Source organism: Lagenorhynchus albirostris, chromosome 17 (assembly GCF_949774975.1).
Source record: "Lagenorhynchus albirostris chromosome 17, mLagAlb1.1, whole genome shotgun sequence".
Taxonomy (NCBI): Eukaryota; Metazoa; Chordata; class Mammalia; order Artiodactyla; family Delphinidae; genus Lagenorhynchus; species Lagenorhynchus albirostris.
In genome coordinates, this window is record NC_083111.1 from 81,113,639 (window position 1) to 81,135,661 (window position 22,023).

General features: G+C 63.1%; 1 protein-coding gene across 3 annotated transcripts in view; it reads right to left on the reverse strand.

Moving 5' to 3' along the window:
- The window catches only part of ZC3H3 (zinc finger CCCH-type containing 3), an 82,370-nt gene that overhangs the window by 15,170 nt on the left and 45,177 nt on the right, over positions 1 to 22,023 (reverse strand). Inside the window, exons 5-9 of one of the 3 annotated variants that reach the window (XM_060128601.1) lie at positions 12,754 to 12,941; positions 7,276 to 7,318; positions 7,040 to 7,201; positions 6,888 to 6,957; positions 4,863 to 4,994 (exon numbers count right to left, since the gene is read on the reverse strand). In XM_060128601.1, the coding sequence (XP_059984584.1) occupies positions 4,863 to 4,994; positions 6,888 to 6,957; positions 7,040 to 7,201; positions 7,276 to 7,318; positions 12,754 to 12,941 (595 nt within the window). Of the gene's footprint in view, positions 1 to 4,862; positions 4,995 to 6,887; positions 7,202 to 7,275; positions 7,319 to 12,753; positions 12,942 to 22,023 lie in introns of all 3 variants that reach the window. The other 2 variants (XM_060128603.1, XM_060128604.1) reach the window with 2 other exon arrangements.

Below are 22,023 nucleotides of genomic sequence, written 5' to 3' on the forward strand. Positions count from 1 at the left end.
GGAGCTCGGCTGCTGCAACTAAGATCCGGTGCAACCAAATAAATAAATATTTTTTAAAAAGTGGTGCTGGGAAAACTGGATATCCATTTGCAAAAGAATGAAGTTGGGTCCTTATTTAATACCATATGCAAAAATTAACTCAAAATGGACCACAGACCTAAACTTTAGAGCTAAAACTATAAAACTCTTATAAGGAAACACAAGGGAAAGGCTTCATGACATTGGACTTGACAAAAATAAGTTAGATATCACACCAAAAGCACAGGCAATAGAAAAACAAATAAATAAATTGCACTTAAACAAAATGAAAAACTTCCGTGCATCAAAGTACACTACCAAGAGAGTGAAAAGACAACGCACAGAAGAGAAATATGCAAATCATATCTCCAATAAGGGGTTAGTATTCAGAATATATAAAGAACTCCTATAACTCAACAACAACAAAAAACTCCCAAACAACCCAATTCAAACATGGGCAGAAGGGACTTCCCTGGTGGTCCAGTGGTTAAGACTCCATGCTTCCAATGCAGGGGGCACGGGCTTGATCCCTGGTCAGGGAACTAAGATCCCACGTGCCACGGGGCACAGCCAAAAAAAAAAAAAAAAAGGAAAAAAGGCAAGGACTTGAAGAGAAATTTCTCCAAAGAAGATAGACCAGTGACCAAGAAGCATGTGAAAATATGTTCAACATCATTAATCTCTAAGGCACTGTGAACTGAAACCACAGTCAGATGCCACACGCTGGATGGCTATTAACCAATAAGGAAGGTAAGTCACGGGTGAGGATGTGGAGGAAGCGAAACCCTCGGGCGCTGCTGGTGGGGACGCGAACAGTGCAGTCATTACGGAAAAGTCCAGTGGTCCCTCAAAGAGCTAAATACAGGATTATCATATAATCGGCAATTCCACTCCTGGTGCCTCTCTACCCAAAGGAAGTGACAGGAGTAACCTGAAGAGCCACTCGTACATTGATGGTCACAGCATGCAAAAGGTACAACCCCCGTGTCCATCCCCAGAGGAGGGGACAGACGAGTGTGGTCTGGACGCACGATGGGCCGTCGCTCAGCCACAAAAGGGGTGAACCCTGAACGCATGGTGCTCAGCGGGAGAAACCTGACATGAATGGACAAATACTGTAAGATTCCACTTATGTTAAATATCTAGAAGAGGCAGATTCATGGAGACGAAATGTAGATCTGTGGTTGCCAGGAGTTGGAGAGAGAGGGGGAACAGGAAGTCATTGCCGACTCTTTATAGAGATTCTGTTTGGGGTGATGGAAAAGTTTTGGAAATAGACAGTGGTGGTGTTGTACAGTATTATAAATGTAATTAATGCCACTAAACTGTATGCTCAACAAGGGCAAATTTTATGTTATATTTAGTTTACTACAGTTACAAAATTAAAAATGTAATACACCAAAAACCACTGTCCTGTGCACTTAAACGGGTGACAGGGCTGGCAGGTGCTGGCAAGGAGGTGACAAAATGAGACCCTCACTCATTCCTGGTGGGAGCTGGACCGGTGCAGGCGGCTATCCCTGCAGGCTGTGTCCACACTGAGACCCGCAGACGCTCACAGCAGGCTCACTCCAACAGCCCCACTGGCCACAACCCAAGTGCCCATCCCCCGACGAGCGGAGAAACAGAAAGCGGTCTCTGCACACAGTGGAGGGCCGCTCGTGTGCTGCTCGAGACCACAGCACGACGATCCTCAGAAACACGTTCACGACAGAAGCCAGACGCCAAAGTCTGCATGGTAGGACTCCCTCGCGTGCGCTGCCCACAAAAGACTGGTTCACGCAGACGGAGGTACGTTAGTGTGTCCTGGGGGTGGGGGGGGCAGCAGAGACAGGACCGACCACAGAAAGGGTCGAGGGAATGTCCTGGGGTGACGGAAACGCTCCAGCACCGGGGGGTGGTGATGGCTGCACAACTTCGTAAACTTACTAAAACCTACTGAATCGTACACCTGCCCAACAGATGAACGGGGCGATATGTAAACCGTACCTCAATAAAGCTGGCTTTAAAACGTGGCACCACAAATCAGAGAGGAAAGAACGGACAGCTTAGCACGTATCTGTGGGGAAAGGCTCACTACGTGGAAGAAACGAAGCGAGGTCGCACCTCACACCACAGGCTGGGTAACAGGGACACCGGAGCCTCCCTGACACCCCAGGGCCTGCTCAAAGGGCTGTGAAGCACTGCACTAATGTATGTACGTATGTACGTATTTACTTACTTACTTATTTATTTATGGCTGCATTGGGTCTTTGTTGCTCCGAGTGGGCTTTCTCTAGTTGCAGTGAGCGGGGGCTACCCCTCGTTGCGGTGCGCGTGCTTCCCGCTGCGGTGGCCTCCCTTGCTGCGGAGCACGGGCCCTAGGTGCGTGGACTTCAGTAGTTGCGGCACGGGGGCTCAAAGGTTGTGGCTCGCAGGCTCTAGAGCGCAGGCTCAGTAGTTGTGGCACACGGGCTTAGTTGCTCTGCGGCAGGTGGGATCTTCCCGGACCAGGGCTTGAACCCGTGTCCCCTGCATTGGCAGGCAGACTCTCAACCACTGCGCCACCAGGGAAGCCCCCTGCACTAACGTCTTAATCTTCACAACCTTCCTACGTGGTAAGTACTACCGTTATCCCAATTTTACAGAAAGGAAACCGAGGCCCAGAGGGTGAACAACTTGTGCAGGGCCACGGCCGCGAGTGGACTGGGGTCTGAGCCCCAACCGGAGCCTCGCCTCCACCCCGCCTCACTGCAGCTCATAAAGCCAAACTGGAGAAGGTACAGGAGGGGCGCGTGGCCTTGAGTGGGGGCAGATCCTGGAACCAGACCCACATGGAGAAAAATGGAAGGATGCTCCCATAAAAACAGGAAGGATTTCAGCCTGGGAAAGGGTATCCGGGGCAAGTTATCAGGCGGTGACAAGGAGACACTGTCTGTGACTCCAAAGACTGATATGCCAGGACAAAGAGCCTCCGAAGGGCAGGAGGAAGCAGGGGACAGGGGCGGAGGGGCCTCTCCAGCAGGCAGAGCGCCCCTGGAAGCCCGGACCCTGACACACGCAGGGGCAGGGTGAGAAGGAGGTCGAGGAGAGTATGTGAGGGAGGCACGAGGGCCGGGACGCAGCCGGGCGGGGGCTGTCGGTACAGAGGTGGCCGCGAATGAGACTGCACGTGAGCTGCAGCAGGAGGCGCGGGAGACGCGCGACACCCCAGCTGCAGTGAGCACCCTGACCACAAGCTGTGAACACAAGGAAGAGGAGCCAGGGTGCCGGGAGGGAGGGCCGTTCCAGGGCGGGGTGCGCGTCCTGCAGCGCCAGAAGGCACCCTGGGGACCACGTGAGCAACTGGACAGCGACAGTGAGGTCCCGGTGGGAGTCGCGGAGTCTGCACTGCTACCCACTCCCGGTGGGGGCAGGCAGGGAAGGGGCACTCTCCCTCTGAGGGCAGCGCTGGTGACGGTGCTCCGAGCGCGGTGGACAGAGCAGCAGGGCTGTTAGCGCCGCGCCTCACAGTGGCGTCCCCCACGGCACGTGCATTAACAGCTGCTCCACGGACCCGACAGCAAGGGACCGAGGCGACCCCACCGCCAGCGCCAGGAGTGACGGGACTCGGGGCTCGCGCAGAAAGCTCTGTGGCGGTGACCCTGTGACATGTGGCCATTGGACCACCCGAAGTGACAGGCGTCCCACAGGAGGACGCCGTGTCCCCAGGTGTCCTGAGTCCGGAGGGACAAAGTGAGGAGACACGAGGGGCTGACCTCTGAGCCTCAGGCCCAGGAGCAGCGCCCGGCCCCCGAAAGGGGAAGGGGCAGAGACCTACTCCGGACCTAAATTATTCACAAGAAAAGGGAACGCGCCTCTTTAACAAGCCAGCGCTTTATGAAGCAAGGTTAACAATTCCACTCGATTCGGTGGAATATTATAAACTCTCTGGGGCCCATCTGAGGACTTCCACTTCAGGAGCAAGGTGACGACTCAGCACTTTTTATATTATTTAGAATAAAATTAACCCTCGCCGGCCCAGGCTGCTGCTTCTGCTCCCGCGGATCCGGCCTGCTCAGCGCTTTTCCCACCTATAATTACAAGCTGCTATCCATCACGGGGCAGCCTCGCAGCCCGAAAGGGACGCAGTAAGCACTTCCACTAATAGAGGCAGACCTTAAAGACCGCCTTGATATTTTCATTTAAATGGAATCTCTAACAATAATCATCCCCAGCCTCTGGGGGTCCTGCCCCACCCCCCACCTGGGCTGCTCTGGAGCTGCCTGCTGGGCCCCGCCTCCAGGAAGGGCCGCCCTCAGGGTCACCGCTGGCTCCGCTTGGGGCCCAGGGTCTGCGGAGCCGGCCCAGCCCTTAGGCTTGGGGCAGGAGGAAGAGGATTCGGGGAAGGGCTCGACCGACTGCAGAGAGCCGGGCGCAGGAAGGGAGGGGTGCGGTGCGCAACGCGGGGGCCGGGGCCGGGGAGCTGGCCCCGCACTGACACGCGCTCCCCATGCCCAGGGCCCAGGCCTGGTCCCCCACGGCAGACCACGGGTCCCCGAGGCAGGGCGGTCACTCACAAGTGTGTGGGGAAAGGGTGGCAGCGGGCCTTGCTGCAGCCCCTAGGCCGGTGAGGAGGCTCCCTCTCGGGGCACCGGGACCGAGGAGGCCTCTCCGGGGTCCCCCACGGCCCGTGCAGCCTCCCCCCAGCCCCGCAGGCCCACGGGGGCGGGCCCTCCCAGAAGGAGCTGCGGCGCCGAGGGCTGCTCAGCTGCTGGGGGCTTTCCCACAACGGCAGCCCCGGTGCTGAGCTGGGCTGAGCCCACAGGTGAGCGTGATGGGCGAGGACACACCCGCGAGCCCCTCCCACCACCCACGCCCCTCACCTTCGCACCCAGTGGGCAGTAGCCTTTGAGGAAGTCGGTGCAGACCTCCGCCTTGCGGGACACGTAGACGTGACTGTAGGGACAGTTGCTGTTGCTGCAGATCCCTTTCAGGAAGTAGGAGCACACAGGCATCTGGGGGGGTGGAAAGGCAGTGAGGCTGAGGGCAGGCCACTTCCCCCGAGCCCCCCTCCTCACCCCACTTCACAGGCAGGAACGCCAGGACCCCAGGGCCCCACCCAGGGCTCCACCGCCAGGCATGAGCCACACACTGACTGTGGAAATAAACACAGCGCTGGCCAGCAGGAGGGGCCGCCCACCCTGAAGTCAGACCCTCAGCCTCCCCAGAAGGCGTGGTCGCCCGGGCAGAGCTCGTCTGCCCTCACACGGTCCAGATGAGGATACTGAGACGGGGGACCCAGCCCAGCAGGCTGGCTCAGGCCCAGATGTGCTGTCACCTGAGTCCATCACCTGCCCCGAGCCTGCCTGGTTTCCAGGGTGTAGGGCTGGGGTGGCATGGGCCAGGAGGAGGTTGGTCTAGAAGAGCAGGGCTAGGGGGTAGGAGGGAGGCAGTGCATGGGGGCTCTAGGTGGGGTGTCAGCCCATAGGGCCTGAAATCCAGCAGAGTTTCCAGCTGCCTGATGCGTGGACACCTGGCAGCGTCCGTGAACTGGAGACCTGACTTGGCCTGGTGAAGCCTGGCCACGGGGCTCTGCTGAGCACTGAACGCAGGCGGGCACTGTGGAGGACTGGTGCAGGGGGCAGGCTCCCAGCACCCTGGCCCGTCGGCAGGTGGGTCCAGGGGAGACCTGGTGGGGGACACAGGGTGGGCAGCCCCTCTTCTCCCCCCCGTGGGGGGGCTGAGGCCTGAGGGCCAGCAGACAGCGGGAGGGGAAGGTGTGTGCCTCTGAAGTCGCCCAGGCTGACTCCTCGGTTGGGGCCCCTGGGGTGAGCCCTGCCCCTCCAGCAGGCCAGCCTCCTGGCGGGATGGAACCTTGCCAGGAGCTCACACGGCTGTCACCCTGTAGGTCTCACACCTTCCACAGGCCTGATACCTCTCGGGGGCCTCCTCCCTCCGCTGTCAGACCTGCCTGCCCTGCCCACGTGGTCCCCGGGCACCTCCCACTGCTGGCCTCTCCCGGCCGGACTCCTCACTGCACCCCACTGGACTCCCGCCTGCCTGCAGAGGACACACAGGAGCTTCAAAAAGCCACTTTTCTGGGGAGAGGTGTGGGGTCGGGGGCAGCTGAATACGACTACAGCCGAGGAGGGAAGGAGAGAAAGCAGAGAAACAAAGGGTGATTTAGCGAGGAGACTATTTTTAATTGTCTTTTAACTGCAGCGCAGAAGGGAGCGGCGGCCTGCGGCCGGCAGTGCTGCGGCTGCAGACAATTCCCTTAATGTGCGTTTTGATACAGGACCCAAATTAGCGCTAATAAAAAGGGGTAATAAAGCCAACTCTTGCACCAAACGGAACTCCTCTAGCCGTCAGCATCATTATCAAGAGGAAACTGCGTTCTCATTTCAATTAACCTTGTTTGCACCCAGCACGTCCACACAAATAACAATAACGTTAATTCAGGGCGCTGGTGCGGGGCTTCTGCGTTAGACAGCTCAGAGCCTGCACCAGCTTTGGAGCCGGAGCTAATGAACCCGAAACTCGACGTGAATTTCCAAATTGCTCACAGCAGAGTTTCGAAGCTCTACTAGGGAGAAAAATGCTGATTCTTTTCAAGTTCCTCAAGGGGAAAAGCTGCAGCAGCAGCAGCGCCTCCGCCTGATCCCGCCTCCTCTGACCCGCTGCAGCCCCCGCTCCGCGCGGTGGGCGGCCCCCCGGCCAGCACTGACCCCTGACCTCAGAGCTCCCCGCACTGTGCGCCCCCCTCCGCCATGGCCCGGCCCTACACAGCCGCCCCTCGCCAAGCCCAGGCGCACCTAGGGGTCACCGGGCACGTGGCGGGACGGAGGGGCAGAGCCTCCAGGTCCCACCCCCGGCCCCACGGGCACAGGGGACAGGGGAGAACTCACCTTCTCCTTGGAGACGTGGTGGGAGAAGGGGCAGGTCCCGTCCGTCTTCTTGCACGTGCCCCGAACAAACCTAGGCAAACAGGGAGGGTCTGAGGGGCGAGGAGCCCGGGGAAGCCCCCACCCCACCCGCAGGGAGGTCCCAGTGGGCGCACCTGGTGCACACGGCCACCTTCTCGGGGTCGTGGATGTAGGGGCAGTGCTCGCCGCGGTTGCACCTGCCGAAGCGGTTGTAGTACATGCAGTACTCCTCCTTCCTCCGCCGCCGCCTCTGCCGCGCCTGCCGCACGATGGCCAGGCTGCGCTGCACGGCCCGGCTGGGGAGGGGGCAGACGTCCGTGAGCCCCGGGAGGACGGGGAGCACCCCCGCCCCCAACCCCAAGGGACGTACCTGGCCAGGGAGCGGCTGCAGCTGCTGGCAGGGTCCAAGCGGCCTGTGGTGGAGAGAGGCCGGGTCACTCCAGGCCCACCGCCCCGGCTCTGCCCTCTCCCTGCTCACCTGCCTGGCACCGGCCCCCTGGGATGCCCCACCCTCAGCTCAGGCACCGCCACCCCTCCAGGAAACCGCCTGCCCTCCTGGGCCCCTGCCAGGCCACATCCCAGCCCTGTGCAGGGGAGAGGCCGAGGCGAGACAGCAGAAGCGGACGGGGACGAAGGCTCAGGGACCAGGTCTGGTGGCACAGCTCCTCGAGGCCACCCTGGTTGCCGGCCAGTGGTCTTTGTTTTTTTAATTATTAATTAATTTTTGGCTGCGTTGGGTCTTCATTGCTATGCATGGGCTTTCTCTAGTTGCGGTGAGCGGGGGCTACTCTTCGTAGCGGTGCGCGGGCTTCTCACTGCGGTGGCTTCTCTTGTCGCGGAGCACGAGCTCTAGGCACGCGGGCTTCAGTAGTTGCGGCACGTGGGCTCAGTAGCTGTGGCTCACGGGCTCTAGAGCGCAGGCTCAGCAGTTGTGGTGCACGGGCTTAGTTGCTCCGCAGCATGTGGGATCTTCCCGGACCAGGGTTCGAACCCGTGTCCCCTGCGTTGGCAGGAGGATTCTTAACCTCTGCGCCACCAGGGAAGTCCTTGGCCCGTAGTCTTGCCTCAAGGCAAGTGGTCGCAGGAACAGTGGGTGGTGGGGCTTCCCTGCCACCTCCCTCTGCCTGGAGGAGAACCCAGGGACGCGTGACCTGAGTGGGGTCTGGGAATGCCACCTGGTTCTGCAGTAGCTAAGAATAGCTTATTTAAAGCGTCGTAAGATAAAAACAAAAAAGATGTGTATGGCCACAAATCCTGAAGTCCTCACTCCCAGGCCCTGAGGAAGCCATGTGCCGACGGCGGCCTGTGTCGTGTGGCTGGAGGCCCTGGCGGGTACCCGCTCCGCACAGTTTCGGAGGCACCGTGTAAGACACTCCTCAAAACCCCAAGGGCACAGACCAAGCAAGGCCTCTCTGAGGTCACCGATTGTGGCCTGAAGGGGAGTTGCTCACAGAGTGGTCAGTGGCGACAGGAAGGGAACAGGTGGACGCGCAGCCAGGGCAGCTGGGGTTTGGGTGGGGCTGGGCCCTGGGGGCAGGGGATGCAGGGCAGGCGGGTGGCACTGTCTTCTGCAGCGTGAGCTCACCCTACAGAAGGGGCATCCGGGCTAATACACGGCTCCCGCCTGCCTTCTTGATACCAGGTCACTCCCCAGGACCAAGGCGGGCCGGGCAGGGTGAGAGCTGCTCAGGATGGCCACAGTTCCTCAACACACACATGACCCTTCCCAGACCAGATCCGGTTTCCCACAGGCAGCTGCTGAAATGGATCCGGCAGCAGGAGGCACGAGTGACATCACTCAGAAATTCTAGGGACCTGAGGCGATGACAAAGCATCCCAGGTTTAAAAAGGGACGCCCCCAAGCTGCCTGGCCCTGAGCCCCCCCCACCGGAGCCGGAGCCGCGTGGGAGGCCTGGGCAGGCGGCCCTCCTGTCACCTGTAGGGCCCTCTCCCTGGCTCGCCCCAGGGCGTCCTTTCCCAGGGCCCGCTCAGCTTGGTCTCCCGAGCTCCACACCCAGTCACACCAGTGTTCTGACACTTCACTCGGCCTGTCCAAACCCAAACCCCTTTGCGCCCCACAGGCCGGACCCTGAGACCACCTCCTCCGCAGCCCACCCTCTGCTAAGCCCTGCCGCTCCCTGGACGCTCTGTGAGCCCGTCCTGGGCCAGTGCCCTCTGGCCAGTGTCCGCCCTCCTCTGAGCCTCGGTCTCCTCAAGTTAAAAAAGGCGGCTCCAGGGCTGTGCCGCGAGACCCCCGCGGGAGGGAAGTGCTCTGCACGACGGCCCAGGCGGCTGCGTTACTGTGTGTGAATGGGGGAAGGGAACGCGATGACACAGAAGGGAGAGAGGGGGCTCAGAGCGTGAGGGCTGGCGGGGAGGGGGTCTTAGGACGGCTCCAGGCCATACTGGAGTCTGGTTTCCAGGCCGGGGACACCCATCCTCGGGGTGGCAGTGGAGGCCAGTCCAGATGGCACGCAGTGGCCCTCCGCCTGCCAGCCTGAGGGTGACAGTGCAATCTGATCACTGTCGGTGAGCGCGGCTTCCGGGGCAGTCGCCCAGGCCGCCAGTGACGCCGTGGCGCCATCTGCTCCCGCCAGGGGCCACTGGCGTCATGCGCCTGCCTGTCAGACCCGCCCGCAGGCCTGGCCTCTGGTCGGGGCGGCGGGGCGGGGCGGGGTGGGGGGCAGGGGGGGTGCGGGCAGGTTTACTCCTCTGTCCACTTCTGCTCTTACAAACATGCCAGTGCAGGGCCCCGCAGGAGTTTTACAAGCACAGGCGGCGCCTCTCCAAGTACTCTGCAGCGCTGAAACAGGCCCATGAAGTAGCTGTTCGAAAAGCGGTGTGGAGGCGCTGAAACGTTCAGCGGAAAACCCTTGGCCACCGCAGAGCAGGAGGCACTGAGCCTTCTGGAGAGCTTGCACTTCCCAGGGGTCTTCCCAAAACAGACTCAGGCGGTGAGGCAGCCCCCGCCCAGGCAGCGACTCAGACCGCCCCCACCCCCACCCCGCCCCGCACTACCTGCCCAGGGCACGTGGTGGCAGGTCAGCAGCAGGGAAACTGCCCACCACAGCCTACGTCTGCCCCGGTCTGGGGCCTGGGGCTCAGAAGAAGCCTGGGAGCCAGGCCTGCAGCCCAGGCTGAGCAAGGCGGCTCTGGCAGGGGGACTCGCGGCTTCTGCTCCACCGCAGGGACCTGCTGGCTCTTGGGGCCGAGGCACAGGCCAGGCCCAGTGGAGCCCCATCAGAGCCCCCGCCTGGGAGGACCCCCGCCAGGTTCCAGGCCAAAGCATGTGGGGGGGGTGGGTCCCAGGGTTGGGCCCTCTGGGTGGGCAGACCTTAGACCTGGGAGGAAGTGCTTGGCCCCGGGGTTCCAGGGAAGCAAGGTGTGCCTGCTAGAAGGCCCTGCCCCTGGGGCTCGGGAGCTGGGCAGGGCAAGGCTCTCCCCAACGAAGCCTGGGATGGATCAGGCACCCCAACCAGGGGCTGATGCTGTCCCAGAGAGGCCGGCAGCCAGGAGGGGGGGGAGCCCCCGCCCCCTCCCAAGGAGGCCTGCACTTTCTCGCTGGAGTCAAAGTTCTGTGACTCCGGAGGAGAAAATTTATTTCTTTAATTATCATTCACCTAAGTGGGCTGCTGGTCCACAGGCATTCCCACAGCTGGGAGCAATCCACCTTCCTTATAGCCAAGAATCGGCCACCCGTATGGGGGTCCAGGCAGCTGGTGCTGTGTTGGGCCGGCCTCATGTCCCCAGGACAGGCTGCCCTGTGGTCTGTGCTCCAAACCCCACCTCCCTGCCCCGACCCTGAGGCGGGAGGGCTGAGCCCCAGGGCTGCCCCTTGGCAGCCAGCAGACCAGTCAGCAGGGTATGGGCAGCTGTGGCCTGCAGGGGCGGGTCAGCAGGGAGGAGCCCCCCCACCCCTTCCTCACCTAATCGCCCAGAGGCTGGTGGGCTGGGGGGAGAGGGGTGGGGAAGGCCAGGGCGCTACCCTGCAGCTGTCCTGTCCCTGCCGCTCTGTCTGAGCGGGGAGGTGGGATTCTGCGGAGCTCAGCACTTGGAGGGCAGCGGGCTCAGCGTGGCATCCTCCCCGGGGAGAAGTGTCGCAGCCCCCTCCCCGGCCAGCTGCCAGCTCAGGCGGCAGGACCGTGCCCCACAGTCCCTAACGCCGGCCCCTCCCACCTGCTCTGACCGCACCCCGGGGCAGCAGCCGGCTCAGACCCGGGGCCCAGCGCCCAGCAGGCGGCTCGAACGTGGGGCCCCGCGATGCCTGTGGGCAGGCTGAGTCCAAAGCCGCTTCTTCCTCTCAGCCTCCAGGCGCCTCTCCTCCGCCTGGATGCAGGTGTGAGGGATGCGAGGGGACGCAAGGAGCCCAGGTGGCGGGTGCAGCCCCGTCCCACAGGCCCATTTCGGATCAGGCTCACGTGCAGCCCAGGGTCCCCGCGAGGGCCAGGACAGCCCCAAACCACAACCTGTCCAGCCCAAGGGAGGACAGCAGGGAGCGGAGCGGGGGTCCTGCCTGCTGGGCCGGTCGTGAGGGTGGGGTGGGGGGGCTCGGGCATAGCTGGGGCCAGAGGTCGGGCCCACGGAGAGGCTTGGTCCCTCGGGCCACCGGATGGCCACTCCGCCGAGCGGCCGCTGCAAGCCCTGTGCGTTTCTCTGGATGTCTGGGCACCCACGGCCCTGTCCAGCCCGCCAGCAGGCCTGGCTGCGGCAGCCCTGGGAGGGGCCTGGCTCAGGGGAAGCAGCAGGCTGGAAGCGGCCATGGACAGAGGAGGTCTGAGGTCCCACCCTCTGAGATGCCCACAGCTGCGTGTGGGCCCCACAGACTACGAGCACACGTGCTACAGGCCCGCTAGGCAATCCGGGTGGGACAGCAGATCTACCCGCCTTGCCTCAGGGCATCCCCTGACCCAAGGCGGCAGCCCCTCGGGGCTGAGTCTCACCAAGGCCCCTGAGGAGGCTCGGCCAGGCCTCTGCACCTGCTCCTCCACCACCAAGCTCTCGAGGTCAAGGCAGAGGCCCTGAGAGGTCACACAGCCCAACCCCTCAAGGTAGGAAACAGGCACGAGGCAGGCGCAGAGTGCCTGTCCTGGGGAGCCCGGGGCACCTGGCCTAGAATTAGGCAGCCAGGCGCCCCAGGCCAACAGACAGAGGCCCTGGGAGAAGAGAGGGAGGGCTTCCAGGAGGATCACCCACGCCCTGCCTCCTCCCTGGCCCGGGCCTCTTCTCCCTCCTGCCCCTTTGGGCGGGTCGGGCTGGGGGCTGGGGTAGCTGGGCCTGTGCAATCCCCATACCACCTGCAACCTCTCCTCGTTTTTCTCCCTTTTCGACAGCAGAGGAAAAGAGTAAAACTGGACTGAAACCAAACTATTTTTCTAGTTAATGTGCACAATAAGCAAATCCAAAGCATCTCCTTCTCTGCGGCCTGTTTCCCAGGCCGCGGAGGCGCACGTGGTGGTGGCGGCCTCCAGGCACAGCGGGGCGTTGCCAAAGCGATTAGGCACCGCAGCCCCAGGTGTTCACTCGCCCAGGCCGTGTTCACCATACCCGGCTCATCTCCTTTGTCCAGGAGCAAAACACAGAAAATCAGAGGCGGCTTAGCCAAGCAAGAGGCAGGGGCACCCAAGCCGTCCCTGGGGGGCCTGCCCATCGTGGCCGCTGCCAGCCTGGTGAGGGGCAATTGCTGAGGCTCTGCGAGCAGGAGTGAAGTGGCCCTGGGGCTGGGGCGCTGTCTGGGAAACCCTCGCTTGGGCCGGCCGGCTCCGGGAGAGCCCCAGGCCTGGGGCCTCAGACAGGTGGCCAGCCTGGAGCAACCGGCGCACGCACAGTCCTCACCCGCCAGGAGCCTCACCTGCGCGCAAGAGGGGCCTGCTGCCCCCGTCGCCGCCGGGCCGGCCGTAGGTCTTGGAGAGCTTGTTGGCCGACACCTTGTAGAGGACGCCTCCGATACAACGGTAGCCTTTGTTCCGCCACCGAGGGGAGCCGGGCTGGGCTTTCCCACCCGCTGCAGCAGTACGCAGGCCGTTCAGCACCAAGGACCTGCAAGGACAGGGAACGCCTGTCAGCCCAGCCCCAGGGCCCGCGGTCCGGGAAACCTGTCTCCCGCCCTCCACTGGCACAGGAGGGGGCACCCTCAACCCCACCAACCAGGCTGGGACTGAGCCTCCCCCTCCGACACGCACGCCTCTGCGACACGGCTTCGAGGGGGCTCCTTTGTGCCCTGGGCGCTTGCACTAAGGTGGCCCTGAGGGCCTACTCTAAGGCCTGTGGCCATCACCACTGCCCGGGAACACCTCCTGGGCGCTGCCCCAGTGGTGCCACCCCGGCTTTGGGAAGGCCGTGCTGTGGGGTCAGCAAGCTCCACTGCCCGCCCTCCCTGCCTCTCTTTCCATTGCACGGAGGGCCCTGCATGGAGACCGGGAGGGGACAGGCTCACAGACCCTGCTCCCGCCGGCAAGCTGTGGCAGGGGAAAGACTGAAGTCTCCTCGAGGTCAAAGGCTGGCAGAGGACTGAGCCGCCTGTCCTGGGGTTAGCGGACGCCCAGGCCAGCCCAAGGGCAGACGGGCCGGGATAAGCCCCCCGACACACACACAGCGGGCAGCGGCCACACACACCCTGACTCAGGTCCCACAGATGGTGGGCCTGCAGCTGCCCTGGTGGACCTGCTCCCCCGAGCTGCCACGAGGGGTCCAAGGCCCTCCCGCTGCCCAGGGCCTCAGGGCTCCAGAAGGACTTGGCCTTGCACCGCCCCCCAACCCCGTGCGTTTCAGCAGGAATCTGTTTATGCAACTTGAGCTTAATTCCCTATGAGCTCAGATTCTGCTAATCACGCTGTCCCCACCCAGTGTACATTCGGGCCCCACTGGCAAACCTGGGCAAGGGAGCACCAGCTGTCGCGTGAGCATCACCTCTACCCGAAGATGGCCCCCAAGCAGCAGGAGGGGCGGCGTGTGAGGAGGGTGGTCCTACTGCAGGCAGTGCCACCAGCAGCAGCCTGGGGCCCAGCAGAGGAGCCAGCTGAAGTCAGGGCCCGTCCTGGGGCACACATGGCACCCTCCCTCTGGGTTCTCCAAAGTGCTCCCGCTGAGGCCCCTTCCCCTGGGAGCATACGAACCCCAACTCCACCTGGGCAGCAGCACACCCTTTCCTGGCTCCCTAGGGCCAGGGAGGGGGCCCAGACCTGGGTCTGAATTGCAGACGGGACGCGGCAGGCCTCCGGGCCCACCCCTTGGCCCCCATCTCTCCATCTGCGAGTTGGGGGTCGTTCTCACCAGCCGAGTGAGCCGGGTGCTGGGGACCTGAAGCAGCACCATGAGGCGGGAAGCTGAGGAGGCCCGCCAGAAAGCGCGCAACCCCGTTTCCCCTAATTAAAACTTAAGTTCACAGAGACCGATCTTGGAGCGAAGGACTCCTGCCAAGGGTCCTCGGCAGCCCGGCTCACGCTGGCCGTGCCGACAGGCTCCAGCTGCCCTCTCACGGGGCACGTGGGCATCCTCTGGGGGAGGAGCCAGACCTCCAGGCTCTCCCGGACCTTGGGACTGCAGATCTACCTGCCTTGGCCTCAGGGCATCTGCATGTCCAGCGGGCACCTGCCCTGTCCCCTGGGTTCACACCAAGGCCAGGTGCAGGTGTGAGGAGGGGGCAGGGCTGGGTGGGGTCTCCTCCCCTCACTGCAGAGCGCTGTCAGCCTTGGGAGCCCGGGGCCCTCTGCAGGAGCTGTGGCTGCTGCCCGAAAGGCACAGCTTGGCCTGAGCCCTGATCTCCAAGGTTGAGAGCAGAGCCCAGGCTGGTGGTCACCACAGCTCACTTAGCCCGAGGCTGAGAGGCCCCCGACAGCCCCGGCCCCCAGCCCCGCACCATCCCGAGCCCTCAGAGGTCTCCCCGCCCACAAACCAGCTGCCCTTTCATCTGCCAGCCCCGGGCGAGGCGCAGCGTCGGGGCCCCCCCACTCCGCAGCCCCCACCTGTGCACCCAGGGTCGCCCCCAGCGCGCCGGCTGCCCGTGGCACTCAGGCCCTCACCGTGGGGCGGCTGCTCAGGGACAGCCCCCAGCCTCCCGCACAGGCTGTGCATCGCCATCGTGTGACTGCGCTTGCCAGGAACAAAGACGCGCTCAGCCGCCCCTCCCCTTACCAGGGGCACCCCCTCTCCCACCTGCCTCACCCCCCGCCCAGGGCGCTGGCCCCCATCAAACGTGAGAGACGGTGGGGAGGAAGGGAGTCAGGCCCTTCAAGAGGTGAGGAAGCTCCCCACCGGTGGGTATGCGCTCCTGGCTGAGGCTGGACAGGGACAGGCCACCGCCCCCAGAGGCAGCCACGCAGGTGACGCCGAGGGCCGTGGGATTCAAGCGGCACGTGGCAGCCCAAGGAAGAGGCCCCGCCCAGGCAGGACCCAGCAGGGTGGAGGCCGGCAGGTCCTGGGGCCAGAAGGAACTGGAAGCTTCAGGGCAGAGCGTGTGCCGGACCCCTCAGACGGCCCCCCCCCCCGAGGGCCTGCGTCCCACAGCTCTGCACACAGAGAAGCCTCAGTCTGGGGCTGTTGTTGGCCACCCACCGCCCCCAGGAGAAGTGGCCCCGTTAATCACTGCCTTCTGCGATTTGCTCTTACTGCTAAAACGCCCATCTCAGGTGACATTTCTTTCTCGGGACAATGTTGATTATTCTTATGGATGAACACGACCAACCGATCCATCCCCTTTCCGACCCGAAAAGCCATGCCCCTGGGCTCTGGTGCAGTGGCGGGGCGACTGCGGGCCTCCGGGAGGAGCGGAGGCGCAGCAGGCCTCCTGCTCCGAGGCCCCGGCTCTGTGCTCACAGTCTGTGCTCACACCTGGGCCCGAGGACCCCGCATGCCTGGGTGCAGGGCTGCAGTGCGAGAACAGCCCTGGAGCCACAGCTCCCTGGGGCACCCCAGGAGCCTGGGAGCCAAGCTGGGAGAAGCTGCATTCCCAGATGGTGCCCTGGGGCTGCCTGGGGGAGGTGGATGCACCCAAAGAACTCGGGGAGGGCTGGCGAGGGCTGGGGAGGGCCCCCAGCCCGTGGAAACCGGCCCGGCCTGCAGTCTCGCAGAGCCGCCTCTGCCCCTCCCTCTCCCGCTGGTCCCGCTGACTTTGGACCTGTGGCCTGGCAGGTGCCGGGCAGGCGGGAACTGGAACAGTGGGCTGGGCCCCCCCCCCCACCGCCGCCCCAAACACCTTGTAGCCTTTCATTGCCGTGGGTGTCACAGCACTCCAGTAAATTGTTACCCTAATGGAGAGGACAGCCTTTGGAAACGAACTGTATTGAGAAGAGGGGATAAAATTAATGAGATAATAGCAGGGCCAAGGACCCAGAGAACGCGCCTGCCCTCGCAGCAAGGGCCTGTAATTCCTTTTCTACAACAGGAGCCTCAGATCTAAAGGCTGCTCCCATCCGTCCGGCAGGCCCATGCCGCCAGGAAATTTCATTAAGGCTGGAAAATAGGAAAGGTATTAAGCGAGGATAATGAAGGCCGGGGAGGGAACCTGCCTTAAGATAGTCCTTTTTCTCGCCTTTGTGATGGGAGGCATGAACTTTCCCTTCAAATCCATTTCTAATCCATTTGAAATACTACAGCAAATTATCTTTCCTTCAGCCCGAAAGCGGCCAGCCAATTTACTCCGAATAGCAGTGACAATGCCCCAGGATTTATCACCATAACCTTGACTACTCTGGGGTGAGGGCTGGGCCTCCCCTCGGCCCCCTGGGGGCCACGAAGGACAGGTGGGGGGGAGATAACATTTTAAATGAAAAGCGGCAGTAATGGGGAAAAAGACACACACGCCACAAAAGTAGGTTTCAAAAGAAAAGCGGCCCGTGTGTCCGCTGCCTGGGGAGCAGCTAGAAACTTCTAGGCCCAAGGCCATCCAGGAACTCCAAGGGGCTCTGCCCTCTGAGGCCCCTCTCACCTGCTGTACCCAGGAAGTGAGTAGAAAGTCCCAGGGAAAATGGACCCCGAGAGATGGGGCATCAGGGTCTGGGTAACACAGGAAAGCTCTCCCCAGGGAGCCAGGATGAGCGTGACAAAACCTCTGCTCGGCCTGCGGGGCGCACTGCCGGCAGTGGCCGAGTGCCCAGCCTGCCAGGGCTCCCCCACTCCCCAGCGGTTTCAAAGGCTGGCCCTGGGCACCCAGGCTCCCTGCACGCTCCCTGGCCACTGCCCAAGCAGGTCTGTGCAGCCCCCAACACCATGCGCAGGGCGCCCCTGCTGCGGGTCCGCTTCTCGGGCTGCACGGCTGAGACGGGCCCACCCAGAGCATCCTGGGCTAAGCGGCCTGGCAGCCTGGGGCACAGGTGTGCGTGCACGGAGTGCCAGGCAGACCAGCACCTGAACGCCACGCACCTCACCTGCCCCAGCGCACCCAAGACCCTGGGCCGAGGACAGGCAGCCTGCCAGGCCACGTCACCTTAAGGCCCACAGAGTGGCTCCTCCTAACGGAGGGCATGGTCAGGTGCAGGGAGGCAAGGGGCAGGGAGCCGGCCTGGCCCTGGAGACCCTGGAAGCAGCCCCAGCCTCCAGGACACCCTGGGCAGGGCGAGCCTCACCCTGGAGCTGCGCCCGGGTGCCCAGGCCTCCTCGCCAGGTCCACTGGCCTTTAAACTGACACGGCCTCAGGCCGCCAGCACAGCCCCGCGGGCTCCTCCTCGGCTGTCACTGCTCAGGTGGGATGGCAGGACCACACTGGAGCTGAAGGGGCCCCGCTCCGGCGTACCCACTCCTGAGGGCTCCAGGCCTCTCAGCACCCAGTCCTAAGGCAGCCTGGCACAGGCCCCGTGGACCCAGAGAGGGTGGGACAGAGCCCGCTGGGGACAGGGCCAGGCCCGGGGAGCCCGCGCCTGGACAAGTTGCTGGCGGAACTGGCGGCTATGCTCCAGGAAGGCCCCTCAGACACAGAGCGCTTCGCTGGTACCTTCCTTCCAGTCCCCACAGTCTGCTCCCCTCCTCCGCACGCCCCGCACGCCCCGGGATGGGGACGCAGCCCAGACCTCTGTCACTGGTACCGAGGAAGTGGCCCTCTCGCCCCAGAGGCAGTCTGGGGTCCTGCCCTCATTCACGGCTCCCTGGTGGGGTCCCCATCCCATCAGTTGGTTTGAAAGCTGCACGTCTGCTCGAGCTCCCCGCGCTCCACCTGCCCCCGCTGCAGGCGGGTCTCTCGGGCCCTCAACGGCCACTGCGACCCCCCTTGAGCCAGGCCTGTGCACATGCCGTCCCTGTGCCTGTCACACAGGTCTACCTGGAGACCAGGTCAGACGTCAGGTCCCTGGGAAGCCTCCCCCAAACCCCGACGGCACAGGGCTGTGTCACACCTGGGAGCGGGCACCACGGGGCGGGGGCCGTGCCGGCGAGCGGGGGCTCCAGTGACCCGTGCTGGGTGAATGCACACCAGGAGGGAGGCTGGGGGGCCACCCGGGTCCCGCACACTGGGATGCCCTGAGGTGTGAGGGGAGACACACAGACGGGAGACCTCGGTGGGCGGGAGACAGGACACGTGGGGCACTTACACCAGGAGAGGCCCCTGGGCTCAGCTGGAGGGACTGAGGCCGGGGCTGGGCAGTGCAGGGCCAGGAGGCGGGCAGGCTGGCCGGGAGCAGAGAAAACAAGTGGGGAAGCATTTTTCAGGAAGTGGAGCGGCTTCCACGCAGCTCCGGGCAAGCGGGGAGTGCGCCGTCAGCAGAAGGGGCACCCGGGGAGGCGGCTGCGCGGCGAATCCCAAGTAGGTCAGGCTCAGCCGCTGCCGCCACCGTGACGGCTGCAAACTGCTTAAGCGGGCTTTCCACGGAAACGCTGACGGCCTGGCTCCCCGCCACAGGCTGCGCCCTCCCAGCTGAGGCCTCACTCGGGGTCCTGGCCGTCGTGCAGGGCATCCTGTCACGCAGGTGCTGACAGAACGTTCTGGGTTCTGGGGGCGAGGGACAGAGGCCCTCGGGGGCTAGGGTCCAGGAGAGGTGGCAGGGCAGGCTCCCGGGAGCCAGGGACTCAGCGGATGGACAGACGGACGGACGGACGGTGCGGGCCTCAGGATGACTGGGGCCACCTGGCTTCCTGGGACCCTCCTCCCGGCGTGTGATGTGCTCCTCCTGCGTGTGGCCCCAGCCACCCTGGGGCAGGGGTGAGGTGATGGCTCGGCTTCCCAGGACACACCTGCTCGCAGTGGATGCGGGGCTACGGGTCCGGGTGGGAGCTGAGGCCTGAGGGCCCTGGTGGGTCGCGACAAGGACAGGACAGCCCTGGAGAGAGCTGGCCGGCCCAGGGCACAGGCTGAGCACTTGAGGGTGGAACTGCGGGGGCGGGGGGTGCAGGCATGGGGCTGGCTCCCACGGGCCCCCCTGACCCAGCAGGACACCTAGGCGTCGTCTCTGAGGGTGCCGCTCCTTCCCAGGGGGTCCCCGCTAATGAACAGAAATGATTCGGGGCGCCCCTGGCCAGCCGGCATCTGGTGGGCAACACTAATCGTGCTGCCCGCAGTACGAGCGCCGGGGCTGCATGAGGGGGGCTGGGTTGTTTTATGTGCTCACATCTATTCAATCGGTATTTCGATCAATGCATGCATTACAAGCTTTCCTTTTAAGAGCCTAGTAAACAACAAAATAGAAAGTAAAATTCTCCATAAAATGACACTTCTAAAAATCCATTTCAGCTGAAGCTATTGGTGTTTTGTATGTTAGCTGCAAAAAACAGGTTATTATTGGGCCTTAATGGCCCCACTCCAGAGGGCAGAGTTCAGCTCGCTGGGCTGAGGGGCTGGGGGAGCCCAGGATCAGGCAGCCAAATAGCTGGTGTAGCCCAGGGCGGGACCTCGGTCCTCTGCACCCAAGGGTCGCCTTCCATGCTGGGCTATCGCCCAGGGCTCCCCTGGCCCCTGACGGCTGGTGAGGGGCAGGGCGGGCCCTTCCTCTGCTCCCTCGGCCCCTCCCACGTCGCTCTCTCTTGCCCACCAACTCCCCCCGCCCCCCCACCCCGGCCCTCACCGGCTCACCGTGCCCGTGAACTCCAGCCCACCCATCCCAGCCCTCTCCCGCAGGGCTGCATCGGCGAGGCGCTCCACGTGGGCAATAGACAAGGGAAGGCGGCTCAGGCAGTAAAGCGCCAGCCCCAGGTTCTCTGGCTCCCTGAGGACACCCCTGAAGGAGCCCTGTGCCAGTCACCTGGCTCGTCCGGTCTCCGGCCCTTGTACCCGAGGATGCCCCCGGGCAACATCCGCGATGCCCGGGTTTCAGGTCCAGCCCAGCCTCCACCACCCCTCCACGTCCCACCCCGAGCCAAGACCTCAGACTCCGCCCCACCAAGCCCCGAGGGCGCTTCCTCAAGCTCCCTCCTCAAAGCTGGGCCAGCGCGTCAGCCCCTGCTGCCCACACACCATCCTCAGAGCAACCCCTCCTCTGTGCCCTGGTGCACACTGCTCTGACCCCCATCACCAGGGACGCGGGGACCAGCGCCCAGAGAGCCCAGAGAGCGCCCCCACGGAGCCCTGGTAGCGGATGGGCCGAGGCCCCAGTGAAAAGCCAGGCCACCTAATCTCTGGCAGCAGAGGGCTCGCGCTCCTTGGCCAGGCCTCCCATCACCTACCTGCTCGGCAGCCCATCTCGGGGCCTCTGCCCTCACACTGCCCCGCAGCCCTGCTGGCTGGCGCTCGGCGCGCTCCACCTTGCAGCCGGCCCTTCTCGGGACGCGGCTCACAGCCTCTCACTCGCAGAGCGCCACGCGGCCTACTGCTCAGGGTTAGAGGGCCCTGGCCACCTGCACCCCTCCCCGTCTCTCCAGCTCCCCTCCAGCCCCAGAGCCAGGGCTGCCATCTGCTCGGCAGGCACCTCGCTGCATCCCCGCTGCACCTCTGGCTCTCACACCAGTCGCCCGTGTCCCTCTGGTGACCCCCTAGGACATTCACGCTTGCATGTACGTCACGAAGAGGCCCCAGCACCTGGACGTGGCCGAGCTGAGAGACACTGGAGGGCAGCCCAAGCGGGAGCGTGTGACACAGTGGGAACACGACCAGACCCCTGAATGCTACAAGCCCCGGCCCTCAGGGACCCGCATGTCACCGCTACGTAAAGAGACTCAGGAAGAGAGGAGTGGGGGGGGGCAGGTGCCCCTCCCGCACAGTCCCCAGTGGGACGGCTCCTCCGAGAGTCACACGTGAGCACAGCCTGGCTCCCCGGGAAAGGGGGTGGTGGCCGCGCAGACGCGGGATCCAAGCAACTCCAGGGAAAGGCCCACGAGCTCAATAGCAAAAGTTCCTGAGAGGCAGAGGGTGAGCAGGCAGCTAGCTGCAAAGTGAACACACGCCCGTCAAAGCCTCCAAGACACCAGCAGGACTGGCTGGGACCACAAAAAAAAGCAAAACAAAACACTAAAGGCGACACCTTGGCAGGTGTGCCCGCAGACAGGCAAAACCCACGCGACACCGTTTCTGCAGCACCGAGACGAGGCAAGCCCTGCACAGAGGGCAGGATGAGAAGCTTAAGTGCAGGTGGGTGGGTTTGGAGGCTGGCTGGCTGCGGAAGGCTGAGAAACTGAGCCAGTGTTGCTACGGTTCACCTGAAGAATACGGAGGCCAGACACACAGTCTCTGGCTCTGCATTTTGGTGGGGGGAGGGGCTCGTCTCAGCAAACGTCTCTGTGAGGAGACAAAGAAACCTTGACCCCCCACCTCAGATGGCGAGTAAAAGTTAACTCACGAAGGATCATAGGCTGAATATAAATGCTAAAATAGCCAAGCTTCTAGAAGAAAGCGTGACCTTGGGGTAGGCAACTATTTCTTCAACACGACACAAAGAGCACTACTCATAAAAGAAGACTGATAAATTAGACAGCACTGAAAGGCAAGCCCCACGCTGTGAGAAGATATCTGATAGAGAAATGTAGCCATAATATATAAAGAACACTAGCAAATCAATAAAAAACAAACTAATACCAAAGCGGGCAAAAGACTCCATAGGGCACTTCACGAAGGTCTGCCAAAGTGGGAGAAGACACTGGCACCGTGAGTCATCGGGACGTGAGATGCCACCCTAGCCCCCGTGACCGGAGCACCCTCACACTGTGGCACAAGTGCAGGCTAGGACAGCCATGGGGGAGACTGGCCTTCCCTGCTACAGCCCAGCAT